Source organism: Choloepus didactylus, chromosome 2 (assembly GCF_015220235.1).
Source record: "Choloepus didactylus isolate mChoDid1 chromosome 2, mChoDid1.pri, whole genome shotgun sequence".
NCBI classification, from domain to species: domain Eukaryota; kingdom Metazoa; phylum Chordata; class Mammalia; order Pilosa; family Megalonychidae; genus Choloepus; species Choloepus didactylus.
In genome coordinates, this window is record NC_051308.1 from 216351436 (window position 1) to 216365927 (window position 14492).

At 43.2% G+C, this 14492-nt stretch overlaps 1 protein-coding gene across 4 annotated transcripts in view; it reads left to right on the plus strand.

Annotated features, from left to right (window-relative positions):
• Window positions 1-14492, plus strand: part of CSMD2 (CUB and Sushi multiple domains 2) — a 646653-nt gene that overhangs the window by 607006 nt on the left and 25155 nt on the right. For all 4 annotated transcript variants that reach the window (XM_037827786.1, XM_037827788.1, XM_037827789.1 and 1 more), the window contains 8 exons: window positions 391-573; window positions 4326-4502; window positions 5725-5904; window positions 6310-6483; window positions 8944-9117; window positions 9452-9525; window positions 12301-12412; window positions 12994-13173. In XM_037827786.1, the coding sequence (XP_037683714.1) occupies window positions 391-573; window positions 4326-4502; window positions 5725-5904; window positions 6310-6483; window positions 8944-9117; window positions 9452-9525; window positions 12301-12412; window positions 12994-13173 (1254 nt within the window). The remainder of the gene's footprint in view (window positions 1-390; window positions 574-4325; window positions 4503-5724; window positions 5905-6309; window positions 6484-8943; window positions 9118-9451; window positions 9526-12300; window positions 12413-12993; window positions 13174-14492) is intronic.

The following is a 14492-nucleotide window of genomic DNA, read 5'->3' on the forward strand; positions in this document are numbered from 1 at the left end:
GGGCAATGTGGAGTCAGCAGATTTGGGGGGCAGATAAGAGGCAAAAGGAGGAAAGAGATGATGTAGACAGCCTAGATCACTGAAATTCCAGACTGGCACAGGCCAAAGATGGAGGTGTGATTTCCACCACAGAACCTTCCCTCTGCTTTCCTATTTCCCTTTGTTGTGTGGTTCCCAAGGACTTCCCCCTGACTTCAGACCTTTGTGTTCTTAGATACCATGTAGTGAGGCGAGAGCTTGCCCACGTAACTTAGGCTAGGCACATGGTTTCAGCCCCCTGATTTGGGAAGCCCACTGCTTACCCTTAGCTACTCTTTCTCTCTTCCATCCCTCCAACCCCCTTTCCTTCCATGCTAAAAACAATGGGGTTTGTTTGGTTCTGGTCCACAGGAACCAGCGTGGGAAATTGTGGTGACCCTGGGATCCCAGCCCATGGCATCCGTTTGGGGGACAGCTTTGCTCCCGGTGGTCTGATACGCTTCAGCTGTGAAGCTGGCTACACACTCCGGGGAGCATCAGAGCGAACCTGTCAAGCCAACGGCTCCTGGAGCGGCTCGCAGCCTGAGTGTGGAGGTAACGTATGTGACGCATTCTGCTCTTCCCCTTTGCCTACACCCAGTGCTTCTCCCCTTTTTTCTAACTCCAAAAGCACCTGTCCTCACAGTCCTAGGTAAAACACGTGGCCCCATTCACACCCTTTAGCATAGCAGATGGTGGACGTAAACAGAGTGTTCATGTTCATTTTCAGTAGTCATCCAAAGACAAATATATTCCCCACCCTTGTCTCAGAAGAGTAGAAACCAGAAGGGAAGAACCAGGAAAAAAACACATGCAGAGAATTTATCCCACTAATTCTTTCATTTCCCATATAGTTTCACGGAACGACTATGTGCCCAGTACAGTGAAAATTGCTGGGGACACAGCAGTGACCAAGACAGACACATCTTTGTCCTGCCAGAGCTTACATTTTAAGGGGAGAGCCTGGATTAGCAAACATCCAAAGTGCAAACGGAAATCCAAATCCAATTTTTAAAACCATTTAAAAATAATATAGGTCCTTAATAATGTTTTCTGAAGTAGCTCCAGTGGGAGAATTGTATTTCTCCTCACATTTCTAAATTTCTGAAGGAAGAAAACATTTTACAAAACCGTCTCCTCACAGTTCAGCTTTTTGCAGCTGCTCCCCAAATCTCTGTCTCTAAAATACAGCCTGCATAGCAACCTCCTAATTAGGAAGCTGCTTTAACAGCTTAAAAGTTTAAAGTTTAAAGTCGTTAAACTTTAACAACTTTAACAGAGTAAGGTTGAGTGAGAAGATGTTGGAAGGGAAAGGAGAAGATTTGAAATCATCATCTAGCAAGGTAGAAGTGTGAATGGAACAGGGAAATGTGTAATTTCCAGGCAGTACTGAGGGCTCACTTAAGGGAAAAGGTCTTTAATTTAAAGCGAGAATAGTCAGCATCATTCTGTGTTTTTGTTTGGTCACATTTTGCTACTTAAGTACAGGCAAAGAAGAGGTGAAGTGTTGGTTTTAGGGTTGAGCTTTTATTAGGCAGCTAAGACATTGGTGGAAAGTGGCAAGGGAGATGTGGATTATGTAAGGCAGAGATTTATGGTGGGGCTTGGAATCTAAGCTGGCCAAGGAAAGATCAGGTTTATGAGTGGAGTAAGAGGCAGTTGGTAAGATTAATGGATTGTAAGTCCCAGTAGGATCAAAAATCACTAGAGACCGAACCCCAGAATGAGTTGGCTAAAGAGATAATGGCAGGATGCTTGAAATTCAGATTGTGGAGCAGTCTTTCAGAGCAAGCAGAGATGTTCAGGCCTGTGATCTGGGGACACCTACGTACGATAGGACAAAATGAGATCAGTGCCCTCTTCCACTTGCGGCCCAGAGTTCTGCCTTTGCTGGGGGTGATATTTGCAAAGTTAGCTTCTGTAGAATTTTGTAGGCATAGCAAGAGAGCTTTGTGGTAGTGGCAGATGGTATACTGGCAAGGGGAGAATTTAGAATATTCCCAAATATCCACTGTGACCCAGGTCCCCCTTTATGTCAACTCAGATCCCAGGATGAAGTCAGTCAACGTGTCGGGAATAATCGAGGGATGGAAGGTGGGTGGTTAAGGGTTTGGATCTGAAAGTGAATCATAGGTCCTCATGACTTCCCTTGAACAATCCTATTCATCCTTCAAGGCTCTACTCAAATTATACCTCTTCTCTGAAGGAGTCCCTCTCATCTCCAGCCACAGTAAGCTGCTCCCTTCTTCATGCTTTTATTCCTTAAAACATAACACTTACTATGTCCTGTTTTAATTCATCTAATTAGAGGTAGGTCTCTTGGGCGCTTAGGATAAACTGGGCTCCTCAAAGCCAAGGGACATGACTTGGTCATCATCATTTCCCCGGCACTTAGGCAGCAAAATGTCAGTCAAATGAACAGATGTCAGGGCCTAGCTGTTGTGTTAATTATACAGGAATCAATTTGTAGTATGTCTTTGAGACCATGTAAATTATTTTATATAGTTACAAAACAAAATTAAATCAAAGGTGAAAAACCAAGCAATCTCTAAACATCAAAAGCAAAATGGAAAATAATGAACCTAATTATGTACCAGGTTGGTGCTTTAACAACCCAGAGAATTATTTCAACTAATTTTAAACACAGTAATTTGAATATGGTATATCTCCTAAGTATCAAGAGAACTGCAAAGAAATCTTAAATTGTTTTTTAGCAATCATATTATTAGAAATAACATTGGTAGCACAGTTCTGAAACAATTACATATATAATACCATAATTTATATGGATAAATTATCCATTAATTAATATAAATTAATTATCCAAAATTAATTAATGTCATTAAGATCCAAGACTTTCAACATAAATCAATATAATGTAAAGATAAAGAAGTTAGGGAAAAACCCTTAATCCTACATTTGATTTCGTAATATTGGTATAATCTCATAATGTATTTTCAGTTTTAAAAAGTCAGTTTCTTCATCTGTCCACTGTAGAAGTCTAGAATCAATGACCAGCTCAGTAGCAATAAATAACTGCAGGTCCTAGACTGTAGTCTCTAAATCCATTCCCCATTAAAAGGAACCAGAGCTCTTTGGAGAAATGGCTAATTCCAGGTCTGGGGCAGGAAATGTACAAGATGAAAATGGCACATCTTGTCACTCCAGAAAGCAAGGAAGCTACCAAAAACAGCTGGGATCATGTCAAACAAACTCAGAAGCAGTTTCAAGAGGCTCCCACTAGCCAGAGATAGGAAAATTTAAACATCAATAAGAATAATAATGGCAATGGATGGAAACACAGTAAATAAGTTTAAATCCATGAGTTCATAATTGTTCTTACACAAGTTCATCAGTCACCTTTAGAGATTGCTAGAGGACCAGTTCATTTTTCTGACACCTGATTAAAAAAAAAAAAAAAAAGAATCAATCATTATCTCACCTTCCTGTATGATCTGTACTTCAGGGTAAGCAAATATTTGATGAGGGAAAGTTCTTTATTAAAGAACACCAAGTAATGCAGATGGAATGATAGAGTTAGAATATCACCATTTGCCACCCCTAATTAAATAATGGATCTAGTTAATCAATTGCTGCTAAAACCATTAAGTGAAAAACTAATGGGAACTTTATAATGGTGGATTAGGTGGGCAAACCCAATGATCAATCTCAACACCATGAAGAAGGAAACATTACGTGTCTCCTAATGTGATGTAATAAAGAAGACACACAACCACCTTGAACTATCCTTGCCAAAAAGTAGATCCTGATTACAGAAACTACAGGGAACAGAGAAGCATGTTAAACAATACCCCACTGATCAAGTTAGCTAAATCCAGAAAGTGGGAAATTCTACAGAACAAATGTTCTGCTTTCTATAACAAATAAATTACAGGGGAGGGAGGGCTAATCACTGGATTCATTGAGACTTAGAGAAGAGCCAACCAAACGTCATGTGTGATCCTTCTCTGGATCCTGATTCAAAGAAATCAGGTGTAAAACAGATACATGAGACAACTGAGGAAATTTAAACAGTGATTGGACATTTGGTGCTATTAAGGAATTATTCAAAAATTTGAATATGATAAGAAAAGAGACGGAATCTTTATTTTTTAGGAATTAAAAAAAAATTCTTACAGATCTCTCCTTCCCTTCTGGGGGCGAGGTGATGGGTCATGAAAGTGGCATGAGAGGCGTTTCCATCCACCCGGCCCACATGACACATGGTTTCCACTGTGAGCAGTGCACAATCCCCCAGAAGATGCTGTCATTGTTCTTGTGAATAATGTGCCCTTTTGGCTTCCTAGTGATCTCTTGTGGGAACCCTGGGACTCCAAGCAATGCCCAAGTCGTGTTCAGTGATGGCCTGGTTTTCTCCAGCTCTATCGTCTATGAGTGCCGGGAAGGCTACTATGCCACAGGCCTGCTCAGCCGACACTGCTCGGTCAACGGCACCTGGACGGGCAGTGACCCAGAGTGCACAGGTGAGAGCCCAGGTCCTCTGAGCTCCATGACAATGGTGGTCAAGGTTTGCCCTTGCAGAAGAAGAAGGATGTCCGTGGAGAGTGGGGAGGCTGGCTGGAGCCACGAGACTTGACCTTGAGTGATAATCTTATCAATAGCCTCTAATTATTGAGCTTATCCTGTGTAACAGCCATCAAGCAAAGTGCTTTGTTTTGTATGCACCATCTCATTTGATTCTCACTCCAACCACATGAAGTTGCTACTATTAGCCCCACTTTCAGTATGAGATAACTGAGGTTCAGAGGGGTTGAGAACATATATTCACCATTTCTCAGGCTCTAGCCATTTCCTTGGGCTTTCCTTTTCTCTTGTTAGGGCAAATCCTTGGGTTCAGTCTGATTCTCTTTCACTTTAAAGCTGTCACCATCCACCATCTTTGTTAGTTTCTTCTCTCCTTTGGACCTATCTTCACCCTGGCCTGGCTCCCGAGCGTGGTGTAGCCTCACAGCTCCTTTTCGTTGCTACTCTCAAGGGCAGTCTCAGGCCCTGTTCCTTGGAAGCAAGTCACTGTAGGGCCCAGATGGGAAGAAATGATAAGGTGAAGGAATCTGACAGCGTCTCCCTTTCAAAGCCCCAGTCTGTGATTTCAGGCTCCATCTGAAATCCCATGTCTAGGTCACCTTTGTTCTGAGGGCAAAGCTTGCCAAATCTTACTCTCAACTGATTCCATAACATGGGTTTGACTACTGCATAGATCTTAAGACGCTGCTTCCAGGCTGATCGGCTTACAGAGGCTTCCTAGGCAGAAGAGGAGGTGATACAGTGCATCCCTTTTGGCAACTAAATTGTCTTATGTGGTCCATTACTACATCTTAGGCTCTTCAACCTGAAAACCCTCCCTCTCTGGATCCCAGCCTCATTTAGGAATTAACTCATCTAAAAGTCCTCTTAGAGGGGCATGTTTTGGTTAAGGATGGTCTTCATATCCCAAGTTGCTGGGGTGCATAAAGCCTGGTGCAGGCAAGGGTAGTGGGATGTGGGAGGGCCAATCCTGGGAGATTTGGCCAAACAGACTTGAGGATGGGCAAAGCTCAACTGGGAATCCATGAGGAAACAAGGCACCCCTGATATGACAGTTTTCCTTCTCGGACTTATGAAGGGAGTGATAGGGATAGTATTGGAATGTTGAGGTTAAATGGAGTCTGAGCAGGAAGTGAATAATCTGTGTCTCTCTTCTCCTAGTCATAAACTGTGGTGACCCTGGGATTCCAGCCAACGGCCTCCGGCTGGGCAGTGACTTCCGGTACAACAAGACTGTGACATACCAGTGTGTCCCTGGCTACTTGATGGAGTCACACAGGGTGTCTGTGCTGAGCTGCACCAAGGATCGAACCTGGAATGGTACCAAACCTGTCTGCAGAGGTGAGTATTTGACCCTGGTGGAGGGCCAAAGAAGATAAAAGTGAACATCTAAAAAGGAGGGGGTTCACAAGCAGAGCCCTAACATCTTATCAGGGGGTATGTCACATGAGGAGTGGCCTCGGTATATCTGCAAGGAGAGGGTTGAAAGGTACCAATATAAAACCTGTGCCTTGAACATCAAGGGGTAAAGCCGTGCAAAGTAGGGCTGAGTACTCACATTTGGAGAGACTGTTGTAAGATGCAACTAGATGAGAGCCCCCAAAATATGTCAAGGTGGTTTCTAGTCCTTCCAGCTTAGTCCGGACTCCTGGCATGTGCAGGGTAGTCAGCAATGTCAGAGCTGATGACCAGGGTCTAGTTTCCCCAGGACAGCACCAGAACTCAGCCTGCTTTGGTCTTCCCCAGCTATCATGTGCAAGCCGCCTCAGCTCATCCCTAATGGCAAAGTGGTGGGGTCTGACTTCATGTGGGGCTCAAGTGTGACTTATGCCTGTCTGGAGGGGTACCAGCTCTCCCTGCCTGCGGTGCTCACCTGTGAGGGAAACGGATCCTGGACCGGGGAGCTGCCTCAATGTTTCCGTAAGTTGCTAACAAAGATCTTTGGTAAATCCCATCTGATGACTCCTTCCCTTTTCCTGCTCAGAGCTGTGCCACCAAAAGACTTGGAATAGGTAGTCCCCTCCCCAAAGAAGCTTTTTCAAAGACCCTGTTAAAAGAGGAAGGAAGCTTAAAGGAAGAAAAATGAGAACATCTTAATTGAGCCCTAGTAGCTACAGATACTGTCTACAGCCATAGAGCAAAGAAATTAAGCCAGAGATACCTGGGGATCATCTTAACGCAAGGGTTGTTAACTGGATGGGATAGTGTCCAAATATCTGAGGCGCCTGATGCTGGAATGGGCCCTATCTTCATGGAAAACACCCTGCAGAGAAAAGACTTCTGAGGGACCCAGGATTTTCTGACAAAAAAAGTTATTTCTAATCCACCTGGTCCAGTTGTGCCCAAAAGAGCCCCAAGCTCATTACAGGGCTCCTTCCACTGAGGTTCCCCAGAGATGCAGGTTCTGGGTCACTTCCTTGTCATGACCCATGGATGGGCCCTGGAGGGTTTTCTCTGTGCCCAGGCTTTGGGCAGGCAATACGAGCTGTTTTCTCTTTCTACTTGGCATTTCTCTAATTCCACAGAAAACTATCAACATACTCTTGGCACCATTTGGGTACTTGTGAAAAGTGGTTTGGTTTGAATCTGGGAAATTTCAGCAGAAACTAGAGGCAGAGTTCAAAAGTGGAAAACAGGGTTGGCAGCACTTGGCGTATGCTGCAGTCCTCAGACTGTCACGCACCACCAGGGAACTGTGAGGAAGGGAGCAAGTCTCAGGACTGATTCTAAACACAGCAACCATGATTTTCCCCTTGAGAAACACTATTTTGCTTTTTAACAACGAACTACAGTCATCATAAAAAAATGTGTTCTCTACCTGAAAATACAAAGAAGGAAGTAAAAGTCACTTGAACAGTTAAGCTTTTAATTATGCTTAATCACTAGGCATTTTTGCATATGTAGCAATATGTATACAATTCTCTTTAAATGATATCAGATCATGCTGTATATGTGGTTTAAAAACTTGACATTTTAGCCTGGGCCCATCAACACCTTTCTGTATCAGTACAAATCGATCCACGCATCATCATTAACAGCTTTAAAGAATTCCATTGTTGAAGGGACCACAACTTGCTTACATCTTCTTCTACTAGTGATGACTTTAGATTGTCTCAGTTCGGTCTTGTTAGAAGCAGTTCTGCCATGAATATTTCTAAAATTGCCTTTCATTACTCTTGTGATAAAGTCCTAGAAGTGAGAATGCTAGTTCAAAGAGCAGGCACTCTGTACTTCTTGACACATGTTGTCAAACTGTCTTCTAGAAAGTGTTCCAATGTACACTCCCACCAGTAGCTTATTAGAATATTTCTTAACTCACAGCATCATCAACAAGGATTTTTCCAATCTTTCTAAATATTTTCCAGCCTGAGGAGTTTAAAAAGATAACTCATTGTTTTAACTGACATCTCATTGTTTACTAGCAAGGCTGAGCTCATCCTTCTTTACTTGTCCACCATTTGTGTTTCTCGTTCTCTGAGTTGTCTCTTCCTGGGTATGGTAACTTCTGGTCAGCTCTGTCTTTAATTGACTTCTGATTTGTCAGCTCCTAGCTTCCAGGGCATAGGCTCCAAATCCACTTCCATTTTATTTTGCAACTGCACATCAAAGCACAACATAACAGCAGAAAGAAGATGTTCTTTATTCTTGGTACGATGTCTTGGGGAACTTTTCCTTAGTCGTTATCAACTTTTAATGATACTTCTGGTGTTAGATAACCTGAATGAAATGGGCTCACTCATACACTGCCCACTGTAGTACAAACAGGCTCCCTTTGGAAATAAATTTGGCAGTACACATCAAGAGGTATGAACATGCTCAAACCTAGAAAATGCTCCTAAGAAAATAGTAGAAGTGAAAGGAGAAGCCACATGTAACTCTGTAATAAAAGAAAATGCCTAAAATAAAGGTCATGAAAAAATGTTATCATGGTACAACCTCTCATTGCAAAATTATGTAGCCAATAAGTGATTATGATATCAAAAATATGTAAAATGTTTATGTGATAATATTAAGTGAGCAAAGGAATATTCACACGCACATGGACATTGAGTTAGCAATCATGCACAAGTTTACACACAACTGAACAAAGACTAGAAGAAAATGAAAATGAAAAATAGCTTTTGGAATAAGATGGTATTTTTTTTCTCAATTTTTTAAACTTCCTGTAATGTTACTCCATTATTTTGATGATTATTAATAAACATTTTGAGAGTGGAAAAGAGCCGTAGCAGCACTGAGGTAGATGTGAGCATATTCCAGAGCTCAAGAGGAATCCAGAGGAAAGCAGAACAAAGAACAAACCTGGGAATGGGGGTAGGGGGTTGTACAGACTGTTATAGGAAGCAGCTTGAACTTGCCTTTCTCCTTTTGTCTTCCCAGCTGTGTTCTGCGGAGATCCTGGCATCCCGCCCCATGGGAGGAGAGAGGACCGGGGCTTCTCCTACAGGTCGTCTGTCTCCTACTCCTGTCAGCCCCCTCTGGTGCTGGTGGGCTCCCCACGGAGGTTTTGCCAGTCAGATGGGACGTGGAGTGGCACCCAGCCCAGCTGCATAGGTGAGAGGTGATCTGGGGCAAAGACTCTCCTGGCTGGTGGACATCTTTCTTTGGGGCCTGGGACAGACTTCTTTCCCTTCCCCTATTTTCAGTGGTCTCATCTCAGGGGAGACAGTTTCCCTCTGAGCTTCTTAGAGTGGGATATAAAATCTAATGTGCTTTGGGGAAGTGAGTGTCAGCTGGGGGTATGAGTCAGGTGGAGATATCAAAAGGCAGGGAAACCAGGATGTAGTTCCATCTTCCTGCCTACATCTGTTTCTCAGAGTGAGTCAAGGCAGTGAAGTTTTCAGTTACCATGTGGTCTGTCTGTTTCTTTGTTTGTTCTGGCATCCAGACCCAACACTGACCATGTGTGCAGACCCCGGTGTGCCACAGTTTGGGATACAGAACCATTCCCAGGGCTACCAGGTAAGGACGTCAGCCAAGATTGGGCCTCCCTGCCTCCTGTCCCCTCCTGTCACTGTCAGCATCCGGGGCCTCGGGGACTTGCTCGGGACACCATTTGATGGAACTGGGGGAGAGCAAGACCTTGGAAACTGGAGAAACGAAGCACTGGAGAAAGAAGCACCCTTCAAATGAGAAGATGTTTACATCAGTCAGAGAGAAGCTGATGAGGAAAGACAGATCGCATGTAGTTCCTGTGTAGTTTGGGCAGGATGTTTGTAGAAATACAGAAATGAGTGAGACAGACAGAGTTCTGTCCTCAAGGCATCCCTATCCTACCCATAGACACAGGGTTCACACGGGGTAGTGCAAGCAAGGTTATTAGGCTTCATGTCTATGTATGATCCATATATTCAGTCTGCATCAAATATCACATCGTGATTGCTGAAGAGCGGAAGGCATGTGTTGGGTCATGTAGGGCGCTGAGGTCGTGATAAGTCTTGTGGATTTTATCCTAAATGCATGGGAAGCCATTCAAAGGTGGGTCAATCTGATTCATGGTTTTGAAATATCACTCAGGCTGCTGAGCAGACACTGGATTCCAGGGATTGAGTGGAAGCATAGAGACAAGCAGGACATTAATTTAGAGGCTCAGGCGATAAACAGAGGTGAGATTGGACAAGGGAAGGGAGTCACAGTAGGGGTAGAGAGAAGAGAAGGACTCAGCATATATTTTGTAGGTAGAACCAAGAGGAATTGTTGATGGATTGGATTGAGGGGTGGTAGGAAAGGAGGAGATCACAGGTGACTTGAGGTCTTTGATTTGCCCAGCTGGGTGGATAATGGGGCCACTCACTGAATGGATGATGAAATCCAGGAGAGAAACAGGATGTGTGAGAGGAAAGGAGTGGAAATTAAGGGTTTCACTTTGTGTTTGAATTTGATCCAGGAGACAATAAGGACAGAGGAGTGTTTTGTTTTTTTTTAAATCAGTTTTATTGAGACATATTCACATATCATGTATGATATGTGAATATGTCATACAATCACATATCATACAATCAACAGTCCACAGTACTATCCCATAGTTGTACATTGATGACACCCACCAATTCTTGAACATTTTCCTCACACCAGAAAGAATAAAAATAAGAACAAAAAATAAAAGTCAGAAAGAACACCCAAATCATTCCCCCCCATCCCACCCTATTTTTCATTTAGTTTTTGTCCCCGTTTTTCTAGTCATCCATCTATACATTGGATAAAGGGAGTGTGATCCACAAGGCTTTCACAATCACACCATCGCCCCATGTAAGCTACATAGTTATACAATCGTCTTCAAGAATCATGGCTACTGGGTTGCAGTTTGATAGTTTCAGGTATTTACTTCTAGCTATTCCAATACACTAAAACCTAAAAAGGGATATCTATATAGTGCATAAGAATGCCCTCCAGAGTGACCTCTCGACTCCATTTGAAATCTCTCAGCCACTGAAACTATTTTGTTTCATTTTGCTTCCCCCTTTTGGTCAAAGATTTTCTCAATCCCACGATTCTGGGTCCAGGCTAATTCCCAGGAGTCATGTCCTGCATTGCCAGGGAGATTCACACCCCTGGGAGTCAGGTCCCACGTAGTGGGGAGGGCAGTGAATTCACCTGCCGAGTTGGCTTAGCTAGAGAGAGAGAGAGGGCCACATCTGAGCAACAAAGAGGTTCTCTGGGGGAGACTTTTAGGCACAACCACAAGTAGGCTTAGTCACTCCCTTGCAGCAACAAGCTTCATAAGGGCAAGCCCCAAGATCGAGGACTTGGCACACCAGATTGTCAGTCCTCAATGTTTGTGAGAGTATCAGTAATAACCCAGGTGGGGATATCCAACATTTCCACATTTTCCCCTAGCTCCTCAGGTGGGCCCTGCATATATATTTTTATTCTCTGCCCAAATTACTTTGGGATGTAATGCTATTTCACACTAACCTGTACAAACCGACCAGATCTCACTTCCTATTCAAAGTTCCACATAATTATGGTGTTTGAATAAACTGACCATACAAGTTAAATTATGTAGTGTGCTGTAGAAAACATATATCACAGGAGTGTTTTTTGATCCAAGTTGCAGTTGAGGACATCAATCTGGTAACATTACACAAAATGGACTGGTGGTTGCGGCAGTGGAGAGAGGAACAGTGAGGGGCCAGTGGGGGTAAGGGTGAGGAAAACAACTGAGCAGAGGGGAAGACTGAAGAAGGGTGATAATTCTATTCAACAGATATTTACAAAATGCAGGGATATATCTATAAATAAGACATGTCTCCTAACCTCAAGGAATTTATACTTTCATAAAAGGAAGACACACAGAGACAGATCATTTTATTTTGTACAGTTCTTCACATTTTATAAAATGCTTCAAATCCACCATCCCATCTGAGCATCACAACATTCATGTGCAGTTGTGGCAGGGATGGTCATCCCCACTTCTTACGTAGGAAGCCTGAGGTTTAGAGTTTCAGTGTGGCTTGTCTTTCAGTGAGTAAATGCAGAAACCAGATCTCAGCTCTAGGGTTTTTTGATTCTGAACCAGGCATTCTGTACACCACAGCAGGGTGTGATATGTTTCAGAAGAGCTCAGGGGAATGAATGAGACCTTACAAATAAGATTTAACCAGGTGGAGAAGGGTGTCAAGGCAGAGACAACCATGTGGGTAGAAGGTGGGTCAGGTGCAAATAGGTCATCCACAACAGGGGTATGGAGCATTGCTGAATGGTAGGTGATGGTGGGACCTTCTGTCCTTGCTGCAGGTTGGAAGCACAGTGCTCTTCCGTTGTCAAAAAGGTTACCTGCTTCAGGGCTCCACCACCCGGACCTGCCTCCCCAACCTGACCTGGAGCGGAACCCCACCCGACTGCATCCGTGAGTGCAGACCTCACCTGCAGTCCAAGAAAACTCCCCTTGGCAACACGTTACCTCCCTGGCTGGTCATCCAGTGCATGTTTGAATGCTCTGAATGTCACGGAGCTCACAACTTCTCATTTGGACCGTTAGTGGTCTCTTTGTAGTTTTTATCCCTTGGGACCTCTTGAAAGACATTTAATTCTCCTTCCACACAAAGCCTTTCTGAGGTTTGAAGGTAAACACTATGCCTTAGCAAAGAAAGAAAGAAGAATTTCCTTGTGACAGCAAAAAGTAATACAAAGCTAGGTGACAGGGTGGAGATATCAGGGTTTTGACCACAATTACTCTTTCTCCCATCAGGAAAAGCCCTGCTGGCTTGGGTTCCCCAGCCAACGTCCACATTATATCCATCTTGGCCATTCCTGTGGTAATCGGGGCTGGGATAGGAGAGTGTGGAGAGTGGGTAGGGGAGCTGGGCATGAAAGGAGCCTAGAAGGGTTGTAAAGAAGATAGGCCATGAAGGAACAGGGGAATGGCTGAAAAGGCCTCCTGTAGACCCTCATCTCTCCAGGTTCAATAATGTCTCTCTTCTCATCCAGCCCACCACTGCAGACAGCCAGAGACGCCGACCCATGCCAATGTCGGGGCCCTGGACTTGCCCTCCATGGGCTATACCCTCATCTATTCCTGCCAGGAGGGCTTCTCCCTCAAGGGGGGCTCTGAGCACCGCACCTGCAAAACAGATGGCAGCTGGACAGGCAAACCCCCCATCTGCCTTGGTGAGTGTGTATGTATTAACTTTTTTAATCCTTGCAATAATCTTTTGAGACAGGTACTGTTTATCCCCACTTTTAATATATCAGGAACCTGAGGCACTGAGAGGAAAAATAACATGCCCAAGGCACCAAGCCAATAAGGGGAACAGCTAAGATTCAAACCTTGACAGTCTAACTTCAGAATCCATGCTTTTAGCCACTTTGCTATATAACCCCCAAACAAAAAGAGATCCGGCTCCAGCTTCAAAGCCTTTATCAGAGCTAGAATATAGTAACATCTTTTATTTTTGTTAGTATGAATTAATGTAAATTTATTTATTTATAGAAAGCATTATTTGTTCTCCACATATGGTGGCTATATAAAGTTTCTTTTCTAAAGTGTATTTATTAAGTTTTAAAATATAATTTAATTTAAAGAATAATATCAAACTAACAATAACAGTAGAGGTGGGCCAGCAGCATGGCAGACTGAGCTAGTGTGGCCCTTTCTACTATTCCAAACACATAAATATACAATAACAACAATAAAAATGTTATATACATAGCCAAGAACTTCCATTTTGGCAACTGGGCAGATGATATATCTTGTACAGATCTCTGGTTACAAAATATCTAGAAATGCTGAGTAAAATGTAATAAACATTGTTAAATGCATAGCTGAGTTCTCAAGAAAGTTGGGGAAATCCTCAGGGACCCAATAAGGCCAAAAACAAAATCTGAGTGGTTAGACAGCAGTGATGCTGGAGCTGCTTCCACAGCGTTTGCCAGTCTCCACTCCACAGGGGAGAAGAGTCAAGGAGTTGGGCCTAGAAAGTGGAGATTTCAAACAGAGATGCCACATAAAGCCCGAAGCCTCAAAAATCTAACCTTCAGTGAAATATCTTTCCAGAAAAGGTAGATAAAATGGACATTTGTCTTTTTAGCCTGAATTCTGGGGTTAAAATGTCTCCTCTGGGAATTTATAACTATGGGCCTGATTTGGGGGCTTGTATGAATGTTGCCAAATGTTCCACGATATTCCAAACCAAGAAATAAAATTGTCCTTAGTTGGATATTCCTAGACTATGCAATCCTTACCGGAGGCTACGTTTTCATCTCAGGTGTCAAAGGGTGTTAAGGATTGGAAAATAGGCTCAAAATCCTAAATTGGAAAACACATGAGAAAATAAGCAACCTTGAACAAGAGCAAGAAATAAAATAAACAAGCGAAATGGACCAAAAAACACAGCAGAATTAAGTTATAGAAGAAATAAAATATGGAATCAAAACAATAATGTGATCAAAAATGACCTACAGAGCCTCAACAACAATGAAAACCATGG